The 27234-nt window shown below is 39.8% G+C and overlaps 1 protein-coding gene across 1 annotated transcript in view; it reads right to left on the bottom strand.

Annotated features, from left to right (window-relative positions):
- The window catches only part of ITGB3 (integrin subunit beta 3), a 60681-nt gene that overhangs the window by 18328 nt on the left and 15119 nt on the right, over positions 1-27234 (bottom strand). The window contains exons 3-10 of the mRNA XM_007421746.3: positions 15829-16018; positions 14559-14811; positions 12621-12792; positions 11674-11835; positions 9862-9957; positions 9459-9548; positions 6402-6536; positions 3282-3708 (exon numbers count right to left, since the gene is read on the bottom strand). Coding sequence (XP_007421808.1) covers positions 3282-3708; positions 6402-6536; positions 9459-9548; positions 9862-9957; positions 11674-11835; positions 12621-12792; positions 14559-14811; positions 15829-16018 — 1525 coding nt within the window. The remainder of the gene's footprint in view (positions 1-3281; positions 3709-6401; positions 6537-9458; positions 9549-9861; positions 9958-11673; positions 11836-12620; positions 12793-14558; positions 14812-15828; positions 16019-27234) is intronic.

Raw genomic sequence — 27234 nt, 5'->3', positions numbered from 1 at the left:
ATCAAAAATACAAAAAGGTTGAAAAGCCAGATCACTCATGTGTGAAGGGGGAACCTTTTTGCCTATCTCGTTTGAGATATGCCAGATCACCATATTGTTGACTCTGTCAACTTCCACCCACCCGTAACTTCGGTAATGATACAACAGAATCATTTGTTTTAACAGCTCTGATATCACTCCAGAAAGGATGAGATAAAACCATGATTAAGTTAACAATTTTAAATAGTGCAAAAATGTGTCTCTAGGACAATGTTTCTCAACCTTAGCAACTTTAAGATGTGTGGACTTCAACTCCCAGAATTCCCCAGCCAGCCATCTTAAGTTGCTGAGGTTGAGTAACACTGCTCTACAATAAGGAAAGCTAAAGGCAACAAAGGGTACATTCTTAATAGTTTACTTCAGTGCTGCCAAATATTAGGGCCTGCCCTTGCATACACTTTAATTCTTGTTTAGCTGTGCATTGACCCTTTGAAACTACTGAAGCAGTGAAGTCATTAGAGTTGGAACATACTACAGTATGCTATAATGGGAGGAAAGGTTAGAAGCCTCTATGAAAAGCTGCCACAAAAATAACCAGAGAAAGTATTTTTTCTGCATTATTGGCCTCCCTTCCAATACAAACTCCTGAAGAAAGAGAGAGAGAGAGAGAGAGAGAGAGAGAGAGAGAGAGAGAGAGAGAGAGAGAGAGAGACGCGGCAGCCCCCTCTGCAGAGGACAATTGATAACAAAGACTGGTTAATGAGAAATTCCAGTGAATCATGGGGGAAAGAGAGCTGAAGGAGCAGCTGGCTGGAAAAAAATCTCTAGCAACACCAGGAAAATATATACAGTATTAGGGAACTGGTTGTGAGTTTGTCACACACCTAAGAAATAATTACTTGTATGGAATAAACCAGGAGGCAATAACTTTATCAAAAGATATTCTCAGAATTAGATTTGCAAGCCATCACTGGACTTGCTCTCATACACAATATTAACTAAAGCCCTCTGTCACAAAGAAATGTAATATGGCAGGGGAAGTCTTTTCCCAAGCTCCATGCTAGGAACATCTTCATCTGGATGTCACATTGCTCTTAGAAGTGTGCAGTAAGAGCAGGGCCACTAAGGAGATATGGCAAACCTATTCAGAATCCACATTCATTTTTTTGCCATATTTCTATGGCAACCGGTGCCCCTCAGCATCTTTCTCAGAGCAAATTAGAAATGGTGGTGTGGCACTGTAGCACTCAGGAAGGATTTGGGGGGAAAGCAAGGACCTTCCTTCCTTTCGTAGTCCCAAGTTGCAACCCTGAGATTACTGGGTAAAAAACTGTGGCCTCCTGTTGTGTCCAGGTCATTTATTATTAAACAGAAGAAGCCATGGCTGCATGTTTCTCAATTCAGTGGAAAGTTTAGGACCAGAGACTTTGCAGCGCAGACCAATTCTAACTGTTCTGATAGCCACTGAACAGGCTTAACGGAACAATAATGGTACAATAAGTTTCTAAAGAAAGCACAGTGACTAAGTTGTGTGATAAGTACCTAGCCAGCTTGTTTTATCAATGTTTGAAAAACATCCTGAAATCGCACACTGCACAATAGTTGTATTTTACACCACATACAGAAACTTCCATGGTATGGAATGAGTTGTTGTTCTGGACAACAAACATTTTCAGTTCCTCCACTTCTCAGAATCAAATCACAGCAATTGTTTCCTTTAACACTGAGTCACACACACAGTCATGAGTTCCATACAGAGAGCGGCCCCTAACAATTCGCTCCTCCTTTGTGAAACCAGATTGAATCCTATCTGGATCACCAAGTTAACAGTTGTATTGTAGGAAGCAATGCTTAACTGTTATTTTTTCCTAAGTGGCAAGTTTTAGCTTGCTTTTTGACACATTCACACAAACACAAATGCTTTTTGTAACTCATACTATACCAAGGTTGTGATTTAATTCTTTTTTAAGGAGCAAATTTTTCATTTCTTGCTTGAACAGTTTTGGGTGAAGCACAAGCTTGATATTTCATGAAAAATTATATGTGTATATAGTTATTCCAAATTGCTCTGGCAAAACATAAATCACTTTGCATCTGTCTGCTTAAAAACCCAATGGTCATTGAATATCTGAGTTAATTTTTCAGCCAGAAGGACAATGAATAATCTGTAATAGATTTATATTCCTGCTCTTACTCACAGCCTAGAAAAAATCGGAGAAATAAAAAGAACACTTTCTCTTATTTTTCAAACCATATATGATTATGCCATAAAACACCTGAAATATACCCCAGAAATGAGGAACCCTTGGCTCTCCAAATGTTGCTGAATTATCCCTCTCAGCAGCTGTTATCAGCTGGTTATGCTGGCTGTTGAGAATGCTGTGACAGGTAGTTGTCCCTTAATAAAAATGTATGGACCTATGTATTGGAGAGGTGTACCAAATATTAAAAATGTCTTTCCCCTACATACATGCGTGTGATGGCATGATGTGCGTACAAAAGGCATGGAGGTTGCATTGTGATAGAGAAACATGGTTTTTGTTATTTGCCCCCTTTTGACCTCCTTGCCTCTGGTCCTGGCTACATTTATTGCTTCTAAAGCGTATCTCTAAAGAACAGGCCACATTTTTGCAGATGTTTTGAGAACACTCTAGCTTCACATAGTATACAGATGTGCATGTTTGTCTCAGTGTCCGTTCTAATCAAATGGGCTTTACAGTCCTTCCTTCCTTCCTTCCTTCCTTCCTTCCTTCCTTCCTTCCTTCCTTCCTTCCTTCCTTCCTTCCTTCCTTCCTTCCTTCCTTCCTCTCCTAAAACCTGCCTGTTTGAATGGATGTGAGAAGGAAAAAAAAGGGGGGGGGAGAAAAGAGTAAGATGGAACTACACCAGTGTTTTTCAACCTTGGCCATTTGACGATGTGTGAACTTCAACTCCCAGAATTCCCCAGCCAGCCATGAAGTCCACACATCTTCAAGTGGCCAAGGTTGAGAAACAATGAACTACACATTAGAAAGAAGGGTGGAAGTCATGATATTTTCTCTTCTCTTCTCTTCTCTTCTCTTCTCTTCTCTTCTCTTCTCTTCTCTTCTCTTCTCTTCTCTTCTCTTCTCTTCATTTTCTTTTTCTTATCTTTCCTTTAATTTTCTATACTTTTATGGTATTTAAACATTCTAATTAAAAAAAGAAAAGAAATGGAGGTGGAGGTGGAGGGGGGAGTTGCACACTGGGAATAATCATTCCTCTCTGCAGGTATGTCCAGCTCTTAAAAGACCATCCCAACCCCTCAGGCTGACACCACTCACCTGAACACAGCTTCCCTTTGAAGCGGACGCAGGAGAAGTCGTCGCATTCACAGTATTTGCCCGATATCTTGCCAAAGTCGCTGCTATAGCAAACACATTGGCCGCAGATGCATTCTCCCCTCTGGTTGCAAAGCGGTTGCCCCTGACTGGGGCTGCAGTTATCCTGCTGGGACGGGCCATATTCTTCCTCGGAGCACTCGCAGTGAGAGCCCAGCCGGCCTGGGTGGCAGCGGCACATCCCGCATTCAAAAGTGCCATTCCCATTGTTACAGATCTTGCTGTAAGGTTCAGCATTATCTTGGCAAGCACAGTCACAGTCAAAGTTCAACTGAACGGTCAGGCTGTCTTCAAAGCCCACAGGCTTGATGGTGAACGTCTTCGGGTCCTTGAGGCAACCACGGACCTTTGCTTCAATGCTGAAGCTTACCTGGGAAGAGGGTTTAGGAGGAAGAACTACTCAGATTCCCTGTCAAGGGAACATCCTAAATATGTCCCATTCAGTTTTGATGTACACACACCCAGAGAGGAAAAAAAGAAAACCAATCAGAATACAGTATGGTTCTTTCTTTGTATAGTTACTGGTTGCGAAATCAGCATGGGGATACGCTTCATAGTTTCCTTGTAACACTAGTGCATCTACAGCAGGCAATAGCACGTATCAGCCTTGGCTGAGCTGTACAGGGTTAAACCTGGGTAGTATTTGGATGAGAGGCCACTAAGAAATCCAGGGCTGTAGGCTGGACAGTGACGTACAAAAAAAACAACAATAAATCCTAGAAGAAGGCAACGAGAAACCAATTCCACACTATTGCCAAGCAAATTGTATAGATATCTTCATACATTTGACTAAAGGGGAAGATATACTCCTCCATTTCAGGAGGAAAATTTGAGGAGGAAAAGAAAATGTTCAGCTGATGCTCATCTCCATATTCCTTCCTCAAACCATTTTCAACTGCTTGTTTTTTTTCTTTCCTGAATTAGGGTCCAGGATCATAAACAAGTCAGGCTGAGATGGTGAAAAAACTATCTTTGCAAAGGGTCATGTAGTGGACAGCAAAAAAAAAAAAAAAGTTAAGTATTTCTATTCCTGTAGTAACCACTGATTGCTGGATTTGTTCCCATTCCTATAGCAATTAGGAAATAAGTGTGTGCTGGGTAATATGAAATCTTGGTTTTTCTTCTGCTATAGCCACCTTCTGCTCTTGCCATCCTCATCTAGCACAGTTCAGACAGAGACAATGTACAGAATTTCTGAATGTGCAGAAATGCATTTTCCCTTTACTGTCTACCCACAGCAATCTTTTTCGCTTGCCTTGTGTCTCACTGGTCTCCCAAAGGAGAAGCCACAGAGAGGAGAGGCTAAGATGCTACAGACGCAAGCGAATGTCTTCTTCTCTAGCATAACTCAACTTCTCCAACAGGAAGAATCTTCTTAAAATGTGCATTCCCTCTGAGAAGAGGAGACAATATGCCTAGGAATTTAAGGTACACGTAGCCCATGCAAACAACAAATGCTGATTCATTTTCGCTTTGAGTCTGAGTAGGGGTTATTCTGCAGAGAGAGATTCCATTTTCCCAAAGTCAGGGGTCGTCTACCTAAAAAATGCCAATTCATCCAAACTAAAGCAAGGCAAAAGCCAATCCTAAAGTACTGTTTTATGCAGGAGGGCCATCCTATCACTGCCATGCTATGGGTACAGCAAGATGGCTTTGTTAAAGCGCTCTCTGCAAGTCCTAAAGCTGGCAGGAAAATATGGTGGTGCTAAATTTGTTGTCACAATTGCCTAGCACTATTGTGCTGATGAACAGGACTATCCTTACTGTTTTACTGTGGGGCAAGCTAGAGAAAGCATTTGGTGGATCCAATGGCTTCCTTTCCCATCCCTCCAAGCATCATCTGCTGGTGGGAAAAAGTAGGATTAGGGAGGAGTGAAAGCCAATGTCTTGAAGAAACATTACATAAAAATGGTTCCTGGGCCTGCATTTTATGCTGCAGTTAGGAGCATGTGCGGATGAGCCCCCTACCCATAAACATACAAAGTATGTTTTGAACTGCCCAGATTTGAGGTTTGTTTTGTGCACAACTTTTTCAGAAATAACTGTATTGTGGATCTCATTGTGCTCCTCTCAAATCTCACAACTCGGGTTGAAAAAAGTTGCCTTATGTGTCTCTTTGCAAAACTTCAGAAATTTCAAATTGCTATTGGGTTCTTTACCAATAGGATGTTCATAAAGAAAGAAGGAAACAGGTTTATTGTAACTGTTATAGTAAAAAAAAATGTACTGTCCTATAATTGGGGTCTTTTTATACATGATTCCTTGGCACTTATTTCTATGTTTTGCTTCTCCCTTGTGGTTGGCCACTTTGTGTGACTGCAAGTATTGGGCTGGTGCTCCTTGTTATAACAGTACATTATAGCAGTGTTGTCCAAACTTGGCCACTTTAAGATGAGTGGACTTCAACTCCCAGAATTCCCCAGCCAGCATGGCTGGCTGGGGAATTCTGGGAGTTGAAGTCCACTCATCTTAAAGTGGCCAAGTTTGGACAACACTGCATTATAGTGATGTACATTTGCTGCCTACTCATCTGGATGCAGATACTGAAAAAATGAAATTTGTGTAGGTTTTTTGCTGCAATGCAGAAAGCAGATTAAAAAAAGGAACAGCTTCTTGGCCAGAAAATCCACCTATCCATTGCAGGAATGTAGGTTTCCAAATTTCATTAAAATTAGTTCAGAGTCATAGCTGAGTTTTTTAAAACAATGATGGTCCCTTTTCCAAGAAGACATTTGTTAAAATAGGATTCATATCAAGTGGTCATTTTCACATTGACCACCCAGAAATAGAGAGAAAAACCCAGCTTGGTAGTGGACAGATGTATTTTCTATTCAAGGAAATGTTCCTTTAAAAAAAAAAACACCTTGGAACAGAAGCTTATAATAAATACTTCTCAGACCTATTGTGGGATTAATCTTTAACTCTATAGCTTGTTTGCTGCACTGGTAGTAGAGTGTGATATTCCTCTTAAAAGTGGTGGGTAATCATCATCTTAATTGTAGCTTTAATTCCAACCTTTAATTCCAATTATTATTGCCTTAATAGGGTGCCCCCATAACTCACTGTATCTCCAATCTTGAGTCCAACACAAGACTTAACTCCAGGAATGACTTCATTCTCCAGGCAGGTGGCATTAAATGAGAGGGACAATTCCTCTGGGAGATTACGGACTTCTAGTTCAACCTTGGAACGGATTTTCTGAGAAAGGACATGAAGATAAAGAAAATCAGCCTCCATCCAGTTGTGGAGTGGCACCTCATCTACAAACCCAACTAGTCTTCCCAATTTGAAATCTGTCAGACTCCAACTCATTTTTTTTTTAAATCATAGCTCCAGTACCTCCTTCTCTCTATCTAAGTTAGTGACAGTGGTTGTAGATCAGCTGGGACGAGTGGTTCAGTAGAGTGAATAGGCTTGAATCAAATTAAAAATAAATAGCATTCCATGTCAGGGGAAGCTAATGGGAAAAGCAATTAAATATGAATGGGAGTTTGTAAAAGTAGGCAGTAACAATTCCAGTGAGAAAAAATTGGGTACGGTAGAAAAAGCCAATGTAGCTGTACAGCAAAGAACAGAGAACAAGAAAGGGGACATCTAGCTTGCCCAGAACTGTAGTCATGGTCTTGGGGAGACTAAAGCTCAGCAGGAGGTGATGCTAGTAAAGGATGCTTAGAATAACAAAAACAGCTTCTTGGATATGCTCACAAGAAAAGAATTAGGACAACAACTGCCCTGTGAAGATGGCAAAATGCTAACAAGTAGTGAAGAAAAGGTAGAGCTACTCAATTTTGGCTCAGTGAAAAACATCTTGGAATAGTAGTTTTATAAACCTAATATGAGTCAGTGTGATGTGGCTGCAAAAAAAGGCAAATGCAATTTAAGGCTGCATTAACACAAGGAGTGTTTCCAAATCACGGGAAGCAATAACTTCACATTACCCTATGACAATCAGACCTTTAATACTGTGTTCCATTCTGAGTAGTTGAAGAGGGATTAGATCGTGGGGATGAGTAGGTAGCATGGGGCAAGGAAAGGCAAATGGCATGAGTGTCATGTTATAATGCAAATGATGTGATACATACGTGCATCAGAGGAAATAACACGACTGACACAAATCACTTTATTGTCTCATTTGCTCAATGATGTCATGATGCATATGTTATCATTTTGATGCCATCATGGCTTGTAGCAGAGCCCTATGATTCAGACAAACTAGAACAGGTTCAGTGAAAAGCAACAGGGATTATCAGAGGTCTACGAACCAAGTCTCATGAAGAGAGATGGAAGGAAATGGGAATGTATCATCTTGAGAAGAGAAGGCTGAGGAGATATATGATAGCACTCTTAAATACCTTAAAGCAGTGTTGTCCAAACTTGGCCACTTTAAGATGAGTGGATTTCAACTCCCAGAATTCCCCAGCCCCATGCTGGCTGGGGAATTCTGGGAGTTGAAGTCCACTCATCTTAAAGTGGCCAAGTTTGGACAACACTGCCTTAAAGGATTTCAGGAGAAGCTGTTGAAAAATCTGCTCCAAAAATCATTCCAGAGTATAGAACACTGAATAACAGATTTGTATTACCGGGGGTGCAGATTCCATCTGAATGTAAGGAAAATCTTCCTAACAATAAGAACAGTTCAGCAGTGGAACCAATTACCCGAAGATGTGCTGGACTGCTCTTCACTAGATGTGTTAAAGCGGACAGCTAGCTATCTGCTGAGGATGCTTTGAATTCCTGTACTAAGTAGGGATTGGATTAATTACCTAAATGGCTCCTTCCAGTTCTATGAGCCTATGAAATCAAGGTTCAGACTGCTCAGCCATGAAGCTCCTAATGTGGCTTTCTGTAACTCAGTATCTCTCAGCTGACCTCTCAGGATAGGAATCATAGCTATTAAAAGGAATACTTTAGTTCAGTGAGTCAGTCAGTGTAAAGCAAGAGAGCCAGTTTGGGGTAGTGGTTAAGGCACCAGGCTAGAAACTGGGAGATTGTGAGTTCCAGTCCTGCTTTAGGCACAGCGCCAGCTGGGTGAACTTGGGCCAGCCACTCTCTCTCAGCCCTAGGAAGAAGGCAAGGGCAAGTCACTTCTGAAATCTTGCCAAGAAAACTGCAGGGACTTGTCCAGGCAATCACCAGGAGTCAAGACTGACTCAAAGGCATCCCCCCAAAGCAGGAGATGGATTAAATGCTAACAGAAAGATAGGGAGTACGGAAGAAACCTTTGCTATGGGGCTTTTAGTGTGGAACTGGGGCTTTATGCTGTCTACATTTCTGTATTTATATCCAGATCTGCATAAATAGATGCATAGGCATCCTGCTGCTGAACTCAAGAGAAGGCAATGCCGGAAGCTTTAAGTTAAAGGAAAGCTGCTCAGAAGCCCTTAATAGGACTTCACTGTCCACATCAGATGTATTGGTGACATAATTTTGTTTTAGCAAATAAATTTAAGAAGGCCACAACAGGAAAAGAAAATGCATGGGAGGGCCATGTAGAAAATACTCAAGTGCAATGATTTATCAGTTCTTTTGTCTGGCTTTTCTTTAAAAATATGACTGAACTAAGGATATAAATTCCAGACAAAATCACTAGAGTTCTTTCATTTGTTTATCTTTAGAGCCTTATTAAAATTTATCTTCCTGAGTAATTTTCCAGTATTTCCAAGGCTTTCGCATTGCTTATTTCTATCATCGTAAAATTGGCCCCCATTTGCAGCTCCATCCACCCCTAAATTAGAAGGCTGTGTATTGTATCTTCTGGAATGTGACAAATATTAGTCAGGCAGTTGGCTGGGAAGTATAGGCCGTGGCTCTAAATACTTAGCTATGGCCAGGTACATCTTTGGGTGGGATCAAAAAAGTCAAGATGGCATCTCTGACCATGTGATCAAAGCTACATCCCTTTTCGTGTATGTCCCACATACAATACTCATTAAATAGGTGGGGTTTCAATCACACAGTTGTGCTGCTCCCCCACAGACTTTTTTTTTTACCTGCCCCCCTCCCCACACCCTGGTTGTGGTATTCTGGCATCTCCAGAAGTTACCTTTTGTGCCTATGTGGTTGGACAAATTCTGACATTAACACAGTGAAACCTTTACAGATTCCTGTGTGTGGACTCACCCCATAGGAATCCAAAATGAGCTGCAAAACATTACTTGAGTCCCTTGACAAAGTCCCTACAGTAGTGCCTGGAAGCAGCTCACTGTAGTTCTGAAAAGAAAATAGCAGAGATTTCCCTTAAATGGACAAATACAAGCTAAGAAAATTGGGATAAGATTTTTCTATATAATACTGATTTTTTTTATTTTTGAAAAGTTTTAAAAGGGAGCCAGCACCACTCCTCCTCCTCTCCCTCCCCCTCCCCCTCCCTCCTCCTATCTCTTGTATCATTCTTAGATTTTTTTATATAAAGAACAGCAGAAAAGAAAACAGCAGCCCAGCATCTAGATAACCTTTTTCTTGTTTCACCTTTCCATTCCCACAATATTCCCTAACCAAAATGAGGATCAATGTGTCCGCTTACCTGGTAGAGACCCACTACGTCCTCAGTCACTGCAAAAATCAAGTTAATGTTTTTCTGTGAGAGTTTATTTGTCATCAGGCCAAGGGATGGGTAATCCTTGGGAAGAAAAAGCGAAAGAGGCAAATGAAGAATCTGCTTGCATATCACTGCACAGGGAAAGGTCACAGCTGGGAATTAGCTATATGTGGAACCTAGAAATATGCCACTTATTAGTTATTTTACATTTTACATTTTACATATGTCTCCATGGGACATATCTGATTAAAACATGTGTATCTCACCTTTCTGCCAAAACCTTCAAGACATTTACACTAAACTTACCATCATGCTAAAGCTGAAGATATTCCCATTAATCTTATCTATGAAAAAGCCAGATCTCAAGACCTCTTCCCAATCTACAGTCAGCCTTTATTATGGCCAAGACTGAGAATCTGGGCTGGTGCTATGTGGATGAAGGGGCCGCAGAGCAAAGTCATTGGGAAGAATTACTGGAGGCGGAAAGTAAATAAGACTACATCCTAGCATCGTTTTTAGGTACACCCCCTTTACTTTCTCCTAAATTAATGAATAAATGCAATTTACTCCAGACAGGGGAAATTACTGCTCTTGAGAACACTGTTCAAATTAGGGCAGAGCTTGCTTTCTCCATGGGACAATGAATGGTCTGGTCTCAATTACAGGATTATCTCTGAGAGTGCAGCGTGTCTCTGTGCACAGCATATCCTCCAGAAAGAAACTTCAGACTGGATAATTGTTCAGAATTTGCTGAGAGCCTAAGCCAGCAGTGGGCCACCCTCTCACTCTGAACAGAGAATCTAAGAAGGTCAAAGGCAGTATACAGTAGACTGAAAAAAAACGATAGTCATATAAACGTATTAGAAATATATATGTACTTGAATAATATTTGCATTAGATAAGTATATGTAGAATTGTAACTGTTTAGTTATAATGACAATGACATATCATATTCCGTTTTTTTCTTAGTTGTACTTTTTTCACTTTTTTGTAAAGCACTTTTTATGTTTTTTTCCCTTTGATGATATATGTATCTCCATTATTATTATGACTGTGTTTTGCTTTTTTTTCTTTTTCTTTTTTCTTTTGTTATTAATTAACAAGCAATAAAAATAAATTTTAAAAAAGAGGGTCAAAGGCAATGGGAGGACTCTGGGATTTACATGTCCCTTTCTTCCATGTTACAAAGCCCCACTGACTCCCTAAGCCCTCTACATTCTCCTGCTATCCTTCTTTTCGTCTTCAGTAATGCTGTTGCCATTCGGAAAGCCCAAGACCCAATAAGACAAAATTTGACTCCTTAGGACCAATTCTTCTTTATCATCACCAGGACAAAAAAAGCTGCAGAGACAAGTACTTTAGGGTGGCTAATGAAAGAGGAACAGCAATATAACCATGGTGAAGACAGAATAAGCCTTTTTATTCTTTCAATTCCATTATACAAACCTGTATTGAGTAAGAACATAATTCAGTTGAAAGTTAAGCAAAAATGACAAAAGCCATATTATTTAACAGGAGCAAGCACATGGACAAACATGGTGTCACGTTGCTGTTCATAGTGCTAGTGATTAGTATACAGAAAGCCATACTGATTGAAAATTCCAGCATTTGTAATCTAACTTATCTGGAGGACACCAGTTTGGGGAAGGCTAAGCTAATTTATAACCATTCAGGATCGCATAGAGGAAGTAAACCTAAAGCTCATGGGATTCTAGCCAAATGTACCATCAGCTATAGTGGAATGATTTTTGTAGCGATATTAATCCCAATCCTGTGGCTATGAAATGTTACCCTTACCAGTGTGGTGGAAGCTTCATAGATGTTATTGCTGTTCATGTGGCATTCCCCATCATTAGGTGTTACAATTCCAGCTAGTCTCCCATCTAAAGCAATATGTGTCTTGGCATCTGTAGTGAAGACCAACAAGTGGGAGGCATCAGGTCTCCAGCCAATTTTGTCCTGTAAGAAAACAGTCTCCATAATATGCTCCAAAGAAAGAAAGAAAGAAAGAAAGAAAGAAAGAAAGAAAGAAAGAAAGAAAGAAAGAAAGAAAGAAAGAAAGAAAGAAAGAAAGAAAGAAAGAAAGAAAGAAAGAAAGAAAGAAAGAGGGAAGGGAAGGGAAGGGAAGGGAAGGGAAGGGAAGGGAAGGGAAGGGAAGGGAAGGGAAGGGAAGGGAAGGGAAGGGAAGGGAAGGGAAACTCATAAAGAAATCAGTGGAAATTAGTTAACTCTTTAAAGCTGGAATATATAATGGTGGAAAAGAAGTGATGCATGGGGCTGACTCGTGGCTTTTTTAAAAAATTATTGTTAGATTTGATAGTAAAAACCAATAAGGATCATATAATAAAACAAAATGTAAAAAGCCACAATGCAAAATAATGGATACACATAAGTGCTGGAAGAAAGAAAGAAAAACTCATCCAGCAGGTCACCCATTCCCACACTCAATACTTGGGGGGCAGGGGGAACCCAGATCTTTAAAGGCAGGCAGGCTGACTCTTGGGTTGGGGGATGTTCCTCCTGTCCCTTTAATTACTAGACGTGACAGCCTAAATATGGTTGACTTCTGATAAACATATCGATGTTCAGGAGACAAAATAACTCATGCCTTTTTGAATGCCCCCAATGGGAAATCCAACTGACACTTTTTCACACACTTAACTGGCACCAAACATGCATGATCTGTTGAGAAATTCTTCTCAGTCCCCATAAACCTGCTGATCATGATAGGGACTGGCTCTTACATCACAGACAATTGCTTGGATGATGGCATCAAATCCTCCTTCAGGTGCATCTCGATTCTTAGACACGCTTTGCTTCTTCACCTCCTCATTGAAACGCTTGACCTGATCTGTGAGAGCTAGGACATGCTTGTAGCCAAACATTGGCAGGCAGTGGTCATTTGGTGGGGGCAAGCTAAAAGACAACAGATAAAGCTTAGGAAAGGGAATAGAAAACTAAAAACCCAGGGAAGTCCACAGAAATTAGCATAGCCATTGGCCTCAAGTTTCACTCCCTCCCAGCTACACAACTCAATCAATTTCTCCTGAGCTGAGCTGCAGATAAAATCTCCTTAACCCAACTCTTTCCCTCTCTCACAGTAGTTTCCAACAGCAGATGGAAGTTTGGCAGTGCCCTCATTAGATACATTAGTGTTCATTGCCATGAGAGTCAAGAATAAGTAGATGAAATAGCTAAGGAGGAACCCAGCTACTATTTACTCTGGAGAAGAAAAGATTAGCAACACAGCCCTATATGTGTAGGAAGTAAACTGCAATGAATTGAGTAGCATGCCTAGGACTAGTGAATCATGATTGTAGTGATTGGGTTATTTTTTTCTAAGCATGGGTATCCACTGTTAGCCATGATGATGAAAAAAGGATGAACCGGGGGAGGGGCTAAGTGATTAAACATTCTTCATGACATCACAATATTGGGATGCAAGTATGAAAGAGTGGGGCTTCCATTATGATGTCATGGTACATGGTTCATTCTTTTTCATCATTGTGGCCATCAATGGATGCCTATACTTATAAGTATAATGCAGTACACCAATACTGTTGATGGATGGTCTTTGCCAGACAAGTGGTTTCCCTTCCTGCTCCTCCACACCAAAGACTCATATCTATTAGAACTACAAGAGGATTACATACCACCATGCCCAGTATTAATAGGCTCATGAAAGATGGCTCAAAAAAAAAAAAAATGAAGTGGGGAGGAAAGACTACTGCAATGCACTCTACATCAGGCTGCCCTTGAAGAGCATTTGAAAGCTTCAACCGGTGCAGAATGCAGCAGCACAAGTAGTCAATGACCCTGGTTACTGTAACATCACAACTTTGTGAGCTGCATTGGTTGCCAGTATGCTTCTAGTGTAATTGAAGGTGCTGGTTATCATCTCTAAAGCCCTTCATGGCTTGGGACCGGGTTACTTGAGGGACCATCTCTACCTGTTTATTTCTATCCATCTGATCTGGCCCAGCAGGATGGACATGCTTCGGGTCCCATTGGCTAAGAAATGCTGGTTGGCAGGGCTCAGAAGGTGTCCCTTTTCTGCTGTTATGCCCACCCTATGAAACATTCTCCCTCTGGAGATTAGGATAGGCCCAACCCTGCTGGCCTTTCATAAGGCCCTAAAGATCTGGGTCTGGGCCTGGGTCTGGGGCCCTGAGTGTGTGAAGGGACCCACCTCCTAGCTGTATTAGTGTTAATTGTGGTGTTTTCCTTGGCTGCTATGCATTTCAATTTTTGTATTTATGGTTGTAATTGTTTTTATTTTTACTTGGCATTGCTTACTGCCCAGAGTCACTTGTTCAGATGGGCAGCTATACAAATTGATTAAATAAAACAAAACAAAATAAAGCTCACATTTCCACCCACCACTCTCTAGATTTTACATGATATTGAGAAAGAAATATTTCGTTCTATCTGCACATATTTAAAATGAGGAGGGAACAGGAATACATATTTGGCAATCTTCAGAACTCCAGATTATAAAATGTTGCATTAGAGACAGGAAATCTGAGGTGTTTGGGATGCTACTAGACTGCAACACCCATCATCTCTGACCTTTGGCCAAGTTGGCAGAAGGTGATGGGAGCTAACTCCAATTGCAGCTGAGGGACACAGGTTTGTTTAACAAAAATAGAATCATCAGTGTTTCCTCTGGCTAGAGAACTTACTCATAGCATGGGTTTTTGATGGCCTCTGGAGGAGAAATGTACATGTAAGGGGACAGGGGTTTGTCCACAAAAGCTCCAAAACCAATCCTCAGGTTGCTGGTCACTCTGCGCATTTCCATGGCTAGCTTGGTACCTAAGTTCTGGATATTACGGAGGTCATCCTTCATAGAATTAGACAAATCCATTAGATAGTAGATGTCCACAGGATAATCCTCCACCTGGCGCACTTGTATTGAGAACGTTTGGGAATCATCTGAAATAGCAAAATGCGGATAAGGGCTGAGACATGATTTCTAAAGGATTTCAGCCTAGCCGACTCCTTTCCAAATGCTTGATTTACTAAGTCACATTGCCACAGGCCTATGCTATTATAAAGTAATCCAAACAAGCACCATTCTCTTTCCCATGATTGACATTTCTGGCCATATGGGATCAATATTCCAGATCAGGGCTAAGCAACATGGTGACCAAGCACAAACATATCTGCAGACATCTCTTTTGGTGACTGCCAGATTGCTTGCTTCAGCCAATGTTTTGTTATTTTAATAAAAATCAATAAATGGTAAGCTGACATGAAACAGTACAAACTTTCCAGATCATATTATTACCATTATTATTATTATTATTATCATCATCCATAATAAATTATTATCATTATTAATATTATTAATATTATTATTATTTATTACGGCTGTCCGCTCCAGAAGATTTTAGGTGGTTTACAATATCCAAACATACTGTACATAATTACGAACAGTTAAAAAACACATAAAACGAGACGAGGCAGCAATAGTTATTTCCAAGAACAGTTCTAGTTACCAGATAGGCCTTATAGGCATCCATGGAAAATAAAAATACTGGGTGGCTGCAGCCAAATGTATGACAGGAAATGAACCCACATGCTCAACAAAAAAAAGCCAAGGGGCAGTAGTAAATGGAGGTTTAAAGACTAGACATACCCAGTATGGCAGCCATTTTGCAACATGTCCTCAGATTTCCAGTATGCTCTCAAAAGTTGACTACTGTTGCCAGAAGTCTACTATATCCATCCTAAATAGACAGCTGATACTCAAGTCAACACAGCTCTGAAGCTGTCATGTGTTGTCCCAGACTATTGGACCATGTTGGCAGCATTATCAGTTCAAGCAAAGCAGGCCTCCAAACTCTTAGGCAAATGCTTTCTTCTCTATTTCTTACTCTTTCTCTAGAGGTGGTGAGGATTGGACAAAAGGTTTTCTGTAGGTAAACCACAGAGAGTATCTGGCTTTACCTGGCCGCAGGTGGAGCTCAATCTTCTGTGGGGTCATTTGGGTGATGTCGCTGCCTGATCCTTTGTCACTGAGAGGTCTGGCCTCCAGGATGTAGGTCTTGCTGACCGGATACTCTATATAATCATTTGCACAGCCATTTTGAAGGAGATTTTCCATCAAATCACAGCGAGAGAAACTTTTTGGCATATCCTGTCGGAGGGAGAATGAATAGAAAAGTATGCTTTTAAAGCTGAGGAGTGTTGTTGCTGCCAAAAATTAATTTCTAAAATGAGTAGTGTTCTGCATACTATATTCTCACACCATTTCTGCCCTTAATTTCAGATTATGGCTCTGCTGTGGAAAATTCAGGCTGCTTGTGCCAAAGGCATGTTTCTTCCTCAATAGCCCATCTCCAGATAGCACAGAAAAACAAATACAGTACTACATAGACTATCAACCAGAAAGCCTAATTTTCACAGCCAACTATCATTCTTTGCTTAATTACTAATTTTGGTATTTGTATACCATCATTTTGTAATAAAAAAATAAATAAAAAAGCAAGTAATTTTAAAACATTAAAAAGTGTATGCTTACAAATGTACAAAAAAGCAACAAACATCGGCCACAAATAATTCAAATAAATAAACACAATAAACCAGCTCGGAAAATTATGACAGAAGCACTACAGTTTCAATTTTTCTGAAATAAGACAAATGATAGCATTTAAGGCACATGATATAAATAAATTTGGGGTTAAGTACAAAATAGCTATATTATGAAAACAGAAAAGATATGTATAACTGGTTGCCTTGTTTCTATTAACATTGGTAAATCTCCAAAAAAGAAATCTTTGATGTCTACTGATCACTAACTTAGTGTTAAATTATCCTGCATACAATTTTAATTTCAAAGGATTAAAATTGATTATGTGCCATCAAGTCGGTGTTACCCCTTAGCAACCACATAGATCAGTGTTGTCCAAACTTGGCCACTTTAAGATGAGTGGACTTCAACTCCCAGAATTCCCCAGCCAGCATGGCTGGCTGGGGAATTCTGGGAGTTGAAGCCCACTCATCTTAAAGTGGCCAAGTTTGGACAACACTGACATAGATAGATTTTTCTCCATGACAATCTGCCCCTAACTTGATCCTTCAGATGTCCCAGTGTTGTACCCCTTGCCACTGTAACTGAGTCCATTCACCTTATTGCTGGTTGTGTTCTTTTTCTTTCCACCTTTCCCAGCATCTGAAGCTTCTCTAGAGAGCTAAGTCTTCTTTTTCATGTAGGACTCTAATCTGCTTTGGATGATCCTAAGCATTATTTTGCTAACATGTGAAATTAAGGATTTTGTAGGATAGTTTGCATACTCTGTTAAGTCTCCTTTTTTTCTTATTGGAATGTGGATTATGTTCTTACAATCTACTAGCCACTGTGTCATTCTCCAGATTTGTTGGCATAGCTTAGTGAGAACCTTTACTGATTCTTCTTCTGTTGCTTGCCATATTTCTGTGGATATTCCATCCATTCCTGTAGCCTTCCAACTCGGGAAGGACTCAAGTGCTGATCTAATTTTCAAAGGCCCTATTAAAATAAAGCCCCAATAGTTTATACTGGAAAGTAAAGGCAACCAGTTTAATTTCACCCTTAATTAAGAGCATTTCTCTAAGGAGAACATTTGAATGGAAGTTTAGATAGTTATACATATCCTGCTCTACTGTGCTCACTGTCTACGTTGGGTGAGGAATAATAGGAGTTGTAGTCCAGTTATACATATCTTACTACACTTTGCTCATTGTCTACGTTGGGTGAGGAGTAATAGGAGTTGTAGTCCAGTTATACATATCTTTTCTGTTTTCATAATATAGCTATTTTGTACTTAACCCCAAATTTATTTATATCATGTGGCTTAAATGCTATCATTTGTCTTATTTCAGAAAAATTGAAACTGTAGTGCTTCTGTCATAATACTTGGGAATACTTGTATCATAATAATTACATTCATTTGTGCATCAAGTTCTACAACAGCTTCTCTCAACCTTATACTTTCCAGATGTGTTTCACCACTTTGCTCATTGTCTACGTTGGGTGAGGAATAATAGGAGTTGTAGTCCAACATATCTGGAGGATACCATTGTCCAGCCCCTCACAGTAGAGCAGGATCAGGGAAGCAAGAATTAAACAGACTTTGGTAAGGGGTATCTTCATTGCAGAACTTGGGGTAAATAAAGAATCTTGGAAACTGTAGGAGGAATTTCCAACCATCATCAATATTGAGTTCATTAACATGGATTCTCTTGGAATGATTTGAAATTCTTCATCCCAGGTTTCTTACCACCTGGGCTGAGCTGCCATTTATAAGATGAGCTGCCAAGAGATTCAATAATAAATCAACAATGATATATATCAATTTATTGATTGATTGTTTATATCTCCTGTCCCGTCTTTTACTTTCCCTGCCTCCCTCATCTTATAACCACAATAGGAAAGCCTATTCTAGAAAATAATTCACACATTAATTTGATTAAAACCAGATTTTGAGTTTAAAAAATGGCCATTTCTGGAAGCATAAAATCATTAAAAAAGCTTTTTTTTTTTTTTAAGTGAAACAGGATTGGCTGAAATGTATTCAGATGTAAAATTCTGTCTTCATCCCCACATGTGTCTCCAAGCTCTAGTTACTAAGGCAAAACTCCCAAACAGGGATCATGAGCATGTGGTAACTTTTGTTTTTCTTTTTTTCTTTTTTCTTTGTTGGCAGCCTTTCACCAACCAAACTGACTTGCTGCACCCCATTAACCTCTGAAAAACTGCCAGGAAATTTAGCTTTTCTTGGAGGCAAAATCCCCTAAACCTATACGCTGTAGTGCTTAGTCACCATTCCAAAAAGCTGGCTGGAAAACAAAACATGCCCGCCCCAGAGACTTATCATTTCCTCCAGCACACAAGGAGGACCAAAAAAGGAATAAGCACTAGCATGTAGCCAGGCAGATACCATGGAAAGGAAAGCAGAAGGCAGAGGACATGGAAAGGAAATACAGCATCACCCTGAGTCTTAGAGATATTTTTGTGGTTCCATGGGAAAAAAAGTAAAACATCATCCAGGTTTTATATGTTATTTTTCCAAGAATAGATTTACACTAAAATAAGTTTTGAATCGCCATCCTTAGTTTTTAAAGAAGTAACATCTTGGTATATTTGCAGCAGCAGAGCATCGTTTCTCTGGGTCGAAGAGTTGGCTGTGGTTGTTGTTTTTAAAGTAGATATCCTAAGGACAAAATGTCCATTAGCATAGCAAGTACAAATTGGTAGCTCTGCTAAGCCCAGCTTCATTTCTATCCTGCCCAGCTTTCACTTATATGCTAGGAATTGAGGGAGCTGTTTCTCCCAGCTCAAAGCATGAAGAATGAGCCAGACTGAATCAGAGCACTTGAGGTGGGAATGTTCCTCCTTTTCCCCCACTGATCCCTCCAGGCAAAATTGCAGCATCTTCATCAACATTGCTGGCAGGGTGGAAGGAGAGACTCTTATCCTTCCTCCTAAGTTTATGCAGGCAATGGTGTGGATGTGAGCTGAGTGTGACTTGTATCCTAGCCCTGTCTATGACTGTTCCCCAGAGGTTGGGCAACCACCAGATATCCCTTCACTCAGAAAAGGTTACTTTTCCAGATGTACCGACTGTCTGTCCTTTCTTATAGGAAGCAGCACTTGGTTTTGTATTTTAAAACCTTTAAGGTAAAGGGTCTCACAGGTGGTACCTGGCTGACCTTGAATGGGTTCAAAATCGACTACAGTGGGTGGCCTCCAGAGACTCTTAGGCCATAGACTGGGGAACTGCAATAGACCCCAGAAGAGAGCAGTGGGAAACCACTTTTGTATTACGGCCAAGAAAACTACATGGACGCGTCCATGAAGCACCGAGAATCAAGCTTAACTTGAGGACAGTGTTAGGATAAAGATTGAGACTTCTGGCCATGGGCCAAATATTGCCTCTGAAGAATTCTATCTCTAAAAGAACACACTGAAGTACACATTTTACATAAATTATGAATGTAATTACAAAGATCACTTTTTTTCCTGTGTTTACAGTCTCCTGACTGGAAAAACAACATTTAAGCTATGTCTAAAATATTGAGTGATCGCAACCCAGTGCTTTATTTCAAGTGTTTCCACTCCCCCCATCCCTTTACAAAAATAAATAGGGATAGTGGGGAGGACTAAAAATAGTAAATTGGTGCTTTGCTCCCCATGGCAGCAAATCTATGAATGGGCAAGTTGCCTCAGTGCAGCCATTTTATGAGAACATCCATGGGTTAATCTCAAAATTCCAGAGAAGTCCATTTGTCCAAAACATTCAAGAATCTCTGTCCTAAAATGTGATACTGTAAATATAGGTTAGTGGAAATGAATGTTGTGTTGCAAACATACGATCGTATCTCCCAGCAATAATGGGCTCTGCTCCGCATAGGCATATCCAAAATACACATAGAATTGAAACTGAACTGAAGGTGGTCTTAGAGGAGTGTTTTAAAGGAGTCTCGGGACACACATTGTGCTAAGCTGCAGGTTGTTACCTGTGGTTGTTGAATATGTCACAACTGGATGAATGTGCCATCCACAGCCTTTAGACTTTTGGAATCCATCCACCCAAACACAGCAGCACTGTGTGTGTGTGTGTGTGTGTGTGTGTATGCGCGCGTGCTTGTGTCTGTGAATAAATAATAAACAAAAATTGGTTTTTGCTTTAAGAAAGCCCATCATCCCCAGTGAAGAGTGTGAAAGTTTCAGTCTCATCGCTCCACTGATGTCACTGAATTACTGTTATTCTGCTGCAATTCTCAGAGGCTAAAAAAGAAACCTAAGTGCACGAATGGATTTATAACAGTAAACTATTTAGCATTTTGTAGCATTCAAAGCATTTCACATACATTATGATTGTAAGGCTTACTCTTTTACAGTTAACATGGGTGAATATTTATTATTTTTACTGTATATAGCTTGGAGCAATGAAAGGAAGAGCAGTTGAAAAACTGTGGCTTTAGATCATCTTGAGTACTTCAAGACAAGGTTTTTTTCCCCATGTAATCACAGTATCTCATATACAGAATTAAACAGACCATAAGAATGATCTTGTCTTTCCCTTGTAATCCTCCTGTGTTTTTTCACCAATTCTTCAGTCTGTTTTCTTATGAGAAAAAGCCCATTAAAGAGGAAAAGATGAAATAGTTCCACAGTGCTCCTTTGATTAGTAGCTCTCAGACCTGGACTTCTGGAAACAACCCTAGAAATGTGATGGATGAAGTAAGATTTGACCCACAGCCTTTTGATTTGTAGCCAAGTCTCTGCTAACTGTAACTCTACTGTATCAGCTTTTCTTCCCGCACAAGAGATAAAAAGACAAATGTGATCTTTTATCTTTTGTATATACGTATCCACAAAGATATTTATGTGATTTTGGCATTTGAGTGATTCCTTGCACAAAAGTATTAACTGGATTATTCTGTTTTGTTCTATACTGTTTCACACTGGTCATCATGCCAAAGGCTCAGAGCCAAATGCTACTAAAAGCAACGTCCAATTTTTGAGTTATTGCATCTATTCACATATTGCCATAAATCATAGTTTGTGCATATGTTTATTTTAACAATCCACAGTTATATGGGTCCAAACTTCACACACAGCCATAGACCATGGTTTGTAAATCAAAGTAATTGGATTCACATAGCACCTTAACCCAAAATCAAGCAAATCACATGACAGCTTAGCATGATCTGTGAATCCAACCACCATGTATGTGTTTTTGCAGAAATATTTGCAAACGTGTTTGCTTTTCAAGACATTTACTCCCAACAATAAATATGTTATTTTTATACGGGAAAGAATTTTTTATGACCAGTGGTCAAAACAATAAACATATTGATTGACAAGGAAAAGAGATAATCATGAATACTCAAATATTCTTTAGAGGAACACACTCAGAGCACTTCTGAGAAACTCTTCTGAGGTTTATAGTTTGAGCATTTCTCCAACTGCCATCTGATTCTTCGGTTAAGCAAAGTTTTTCAAATATTAGAATATTCCTTCCTTTGCACTTCTATGTCTCACTTGCAAAATGCCTTAGCACATGAGATGATTTTCTGCATAACTTAGTCATAAAGGTCCACTACTCAGTGCACTGTGGAACTTTACCACAACCCTGCATAAACTGAGAATTCAACCAGAACATGGTTGGGGTTTGGGTGCTTCCAGATAAAAGACTCCGAATATTATTGCATTCTTTCCCTTTTAACATTTTTTTTTAATGTTAAAAGGAGATGGAAGAAGTCCCAGGGAAATACAGGAGAGTTACAAATGGAAAACAACATGGTCAACTTCCTCTGCAAAATCCTGTGAGCAAGAGCAGGCAATCACCCAGGAAAATCCTCATCTGGAAACACTCTTGTGCAACTGAGTGTTGCAAACAAAGCTAAATAGCCATTTTTCAGGAAAGCTTGTCTGCCACTGAGGAACAAGCTCGCAAGGAAATTGAGAGTTCCCAGGGATCCCATCAAATTCATTTCCAGAATTTATTGTCAGATCTTGTTCTCATTACTTAGCCTGCCCAGATCAGTTACGGTTAGAAAGATTTCCAGACAGAGAATTTATCTGTTGTATTCAGTCCTAGTGTGAATGAGGCCTTTGGAAAAAGAGGCAAGGTTCTGATGACAAAACTCCCTGTTTTTTTAGCATCTTAATATACCTACTTCAGAAAACAGATTTTGGAGGACATCTGTCTCCAGAATTTAGACTTGGGAGCTTGTAAATTAAATTATCTCATTGTTGTCTCCAAATTTCATTACTGTCTTTGGTTTTTATTCTAACAGTGGAGAAAATGTACATTGTAAAATGAAAAGGAGAGCAAAAAATCCTGATCATCTCATTTTTTCTTTTAAAAAAGTTGGCAATCGTATTTTTCAGCAGAGTGGTTTTATTAGGAAAAAGTACAGAAAAAGGAAGGGTCCAAGTCTAAAACAAGGCAAGAGGACAGAGGACTCAATGGAGGGGAAAATCTCATTGTTAAATTAAGACAACGTGTGAGGAAATTGCTTTGCTAAAATGTTTTGCACTCAAAGGGCCTGGCTTTTGGCAAGAAGCAGCCCTGTTAATTCTTACATCTCTTCAGTAAACAGTGCCTCAGGGCCTAGCAGGAAAAATATTGCCATTTTTGGAAGCTTTTCTCAGAGGTAAAACAGTTCTGTAGCCATAGCTGCTGTCTAAGAAGATGAAAAGCTGAGGCAGCTGGCGGAGTAGGCAGAAGCGGTGACGTATTGACCTGAGCTAGCCAATCTTAAAAAAGCTTCTCCAACATATTATATAGAAAACTGGCAAGCATTTCTGGCATAGAGCCTTGTGGTCCAGCCATCACAAACCCACAAATATCTCCTCATGTAAGCAACAGCAAGAATGTCTCACAAGCTCTATTGAACCCAAACCATGAGATAGAAAACTGAGGTAAACTTTTCAATTTTATCAGACAAGTACTATGTAGGATCCCTCCTTTTTTTTAGTTAATCTCTTAACTTGATATATACCCTCCCCACTTTACCTAATCCCTGGATGCAGAAAAAATACTTGACTTTTGTGAAAAATGTATTTCTGGATTATATGCAGGATTTTCACAAGGTTGTTTCTCATGCAGGTGGACAATCACCTCAAGGGTTGTATTCCTGGAGCAAAACAAATCCTCTTCTTCAAGCAGTGGACATCTTCCTTTGAACTGTGATGTGAGGATGTGGTGTGAGGATGGATGGCCACTTCAGTGTGAGTGGTGCCAATCCTGAGCTTCAGTCTGAGGAGCCATTGGCTGGATAACTTTCCAGAAACTATAGTAGGTCAAAAAGTGAAGGATCCTCGGTATGGCATTGTAAAATAGGTGGCTGTGATGAAATAATAGGTTATGGCTATGTAGTAAACTGAACAATTTAGAAACAGAATTTTCTGGGGAATCCTAACATGTTCTCTTCCTCTTCTGGATCACACCAAACCAACTCCAGGGGTCAGTCCAGTGGTTATCCAGAAGTTAACCCTCTGAATTGTTGGGGTGTTTCAGACTTAATCTGGTCTTTTCATATGGAACAATAGATCTGGATCACCATGAACCACTTCTATTTCAAAAGATTAACTTCCAGAAAATGGCCAGGTCAATCCCAGAACAGCCAGATCAGTATGGTCTGGAAGAGGAATGGAACATTCCCTGGACTGTTCCATTTTGTACATCCCTACTTAACGTTCTATTAAAAGTAAATAAAGGATTCACTGGATGCTTCCTTATAAGGAAGGGGTGCATGAAGCTAAAAGGACTTGGAGAGAAAGGAATTCAGAGGGAGGCAGTTGACAATTGGATAAAGGGAAAAGAAAGGAAAAGGTGGTAACTACAAATGTACAAAATAAATGTACTTAGGATGTAAGAAGCTATAAGACCTATGTAAATAAGCAGGGTTTTATTGATGTACCTATAAACAGAGCAACTTATGTTTTAAAGTAAATCTTCACACAACCTGTTGTTAAAGGTTTGATTTTTTTTATGATGAACTGATCCACTGAGTTAAGGAAAGATAGAGTTTCCCAAGAAACTGTGCTACCAGGAAAAAACAAATAAGAGAGAACTTCAATATAAGAATGTTAAATTTATCATTTTAGGATGCTGACAGCAAGATTTTAAACTATACTAATTTAGAGTGTGTATTTAAACACACATACAAATGTATAAAGTTAAACTGAATTATGTATACAATATTAAAGCATCAAAATGCACATACATATAAATACAACAACCAGCTTTAAAATAAGAATTCCTTTCTTAATGCTCTATTGGTCTCTAATGTCTTCTAGATTCCTTTACCAGGAATGCTATAATAGCACAATGGTCACAACACTTGCCTGGCAAAGAGAAGTTTGCAGGTTTAAAACATGACAGAAACTTTTACTGTTTTTCTTTACCTAAGCTAGCTATTTTTCCATCGGCTTTTAAAAAAAAATTAGACCAGTGATGCATTGTTTCATTATTTTTTTAGTCATCTGAGATTCCCAAAACCATTCTACCTCAAGTGACTGGAAAAATGATGAAACAATGCATCACTGGGCTTACTTTAGCAAAAGTCCAAAGAAGAGTGGCTAATTTAAAGGAAGGTAAGTAATAATTAAACAAAAATGTTTCTGCTGGGTTCCAAGCCAGCAACCTTCTACATACAAGGCAAACATATAACCATCGCACTATTATAGCATTCCTGTTAAAGGAAGTTCTAAAAGACTTCAGAGATCCTGGTAATCATTGATTAACTTGACGTGGCATTCCTGTCTCTGGAAGCCAATGAACTGCTGCGCATAGCCTGTAACAAAGTAGTGCACATCAGCCAAAATGGACAGGAACATTCAAGAACATAAGGGGGAAAATATAATCTAAAACTGCAGCCAGAAAATGCACCTGGAGGTCACATTTGCAATGGTAGGAGTGTGAATATAGGGCAACAACATCAATTCCTGGTTCCTGCTCATTGCAGCAATGGAGCAACAGGGCAGTGAGGAGGAGATGATGATGATGATGATGAGAGAGAGAGAGAGATGGTTAGATGGATAGATGGATAGATGGATAGATAGAGATATGCCACATTGTGGCCATGGATGCTATTTGTGCTATGCATTTAGAGGATGCTGTGATCAGGGAAAGAGTCCAGGTAAGTCTGGTACTTCAAAACAAAACTGATAGGCTTCAGATTTTACTTCTTTTCTTACTAAACCTGAGAAAGAAATTTAAATCCTAAAACTGTTGGTGATGCGAATCCAATTGCTCTGATTTTTTAATACCTTATTGACCTACTATCCACAAGAGGGCAACAGGATGTAAACAGAGAATTAAGGTTTTACTCTGTGTTCCCTCTTTGTTTATCATTCTGCTACCCTTAGAGATTAGAGATGGCTAATCTCAGGTCATATTTCCAGTCTCTTGAATGCTCACACACTATCAGCCTTTCACGGTAGACCAGGTCAAGAAATAGACGCTGCAGGGATTTCAGGAATGCTACTTTATTGCTGTAGGGCAGTGTTGTCCAAACTTGGCCACTTTAAGATGAGTGGACTTCAACTCCCAGAATTCCCCAGCCAGCATGGGTGGGGAATTCTGGGAGTTGAAGTCCACTCATCTTAAAGTGGCCAAGTTTGGACAACACTGCTGTAGGGTATCACAACAGAATTTTGAAAGCCTGTCTAAGTTTTTCCCTGTCCCATCTTACACTAAACAAAATCAAGGCGAGATTATTTTGAGCTTCTTTCTCACATTTGCTTCAGTCTTTGGACTTCAAATCACTTCTCCAAGTCCTCCTTAATGTTTCTTTCATAACTTCCTGAAGGTCACCTCCAAATTCCTTCACACAGGCACTTAGAGAATGATCCAACCTGTGGTAAAAAAACTCAGATCTGCTTCAAGTCTGAGAGAGGACAGCCTGAGCTGGGCCTGGGCCTAGGAAATTCCTAGCCTTTAGCCAGACTCCTAATTAATAATGCCACATACTCCTCACATATACAACCTGCATATTTAGCTTACACATTGGCATCCTTCTTCCACAAGTAAATTGCAATTTGCTTTCAAATTTATCATTCAGAGGCCTACAGTTTTAGCATTAAATTGCTGTGTTTCCAGAACACACAGCAATACATTCCAGATGTACGCAATCTGCCAATTCTACCTTTTTCGATAAAATGACTGTGTCCCCTTCCTTTGTCAGTATATCAGCAAGCACAGATACTGCTCTCTTCAGAAATCTTCCCCGTGTCATCTTGTCTTTAAAGAATTTTGAAGATTTTCCAAAGATTATGGGAGCAATTCTTCATTTATTTGGGGCATCATCCAGTGACCTATCAAGCCTTAACACCAGGGGACACAACCAGAAAATGCACATATTCGCAGGAAGGAAAATTGTATGGTGAGTACCAAGTTTGCCTGATTACTTTCCAGTGATGAAGAACTACTGAGAAATGCAATGTTTGACCCCCAAATGATTTTTGTTGTTGTTCAGTTGTTAAGTTGTGTCCAGCTCTTCGTGACCCATGAACCATATCACGCCAGGTCTTCCTGTCCTTCACTGCCTCCCTGAGTTTGCTCAGTTTCATGCTCATTGCTTCAGTGATGCTATCTAACCATCTCATCCTCTAGCGTCCTCTTCTCCTTTTGCCTTCCATCTTTCCCAGCATCAGGGTCTTCTCCAAAGAGATCTCTCTTCGCATTAGGTGACCAAAGTATCTGAGCTTGAGCTTCATTATCAGTCCTTCCAATGAGCAATCAGGGTTGATTTCCTTTAAGATTGACTGGTTTGACCTCCTAGCAGTCCAGGGGACTCTTAAGAGTCTTCTCCAGCACCACAGTTCAAAGGCATCAATTCTTCGGCGCTCAGCCT

The sequence above is a fragment of the Python bivittatus genome, unplaced genomic scaffold (genome assembly GCF_059951505.1).
Source record: "Python bivittatus isolate LINGU-HERP-01145 unplaced genomic scaffold, Pbiv_v1 ctg000410_np1212, whole genome shotgun sequence".
Taxonomy (NCBI): domain Eukaryota; kingdom Metazoa; phylum Chordata; class Lepidosauria; order Squamata; family Pythonidae; genus Python; species Python bivittatus.
Note: the sequence above shows the minus strand (reverse complement) of the source record. Positions and strands in the feature narration are given on the sequence as shown.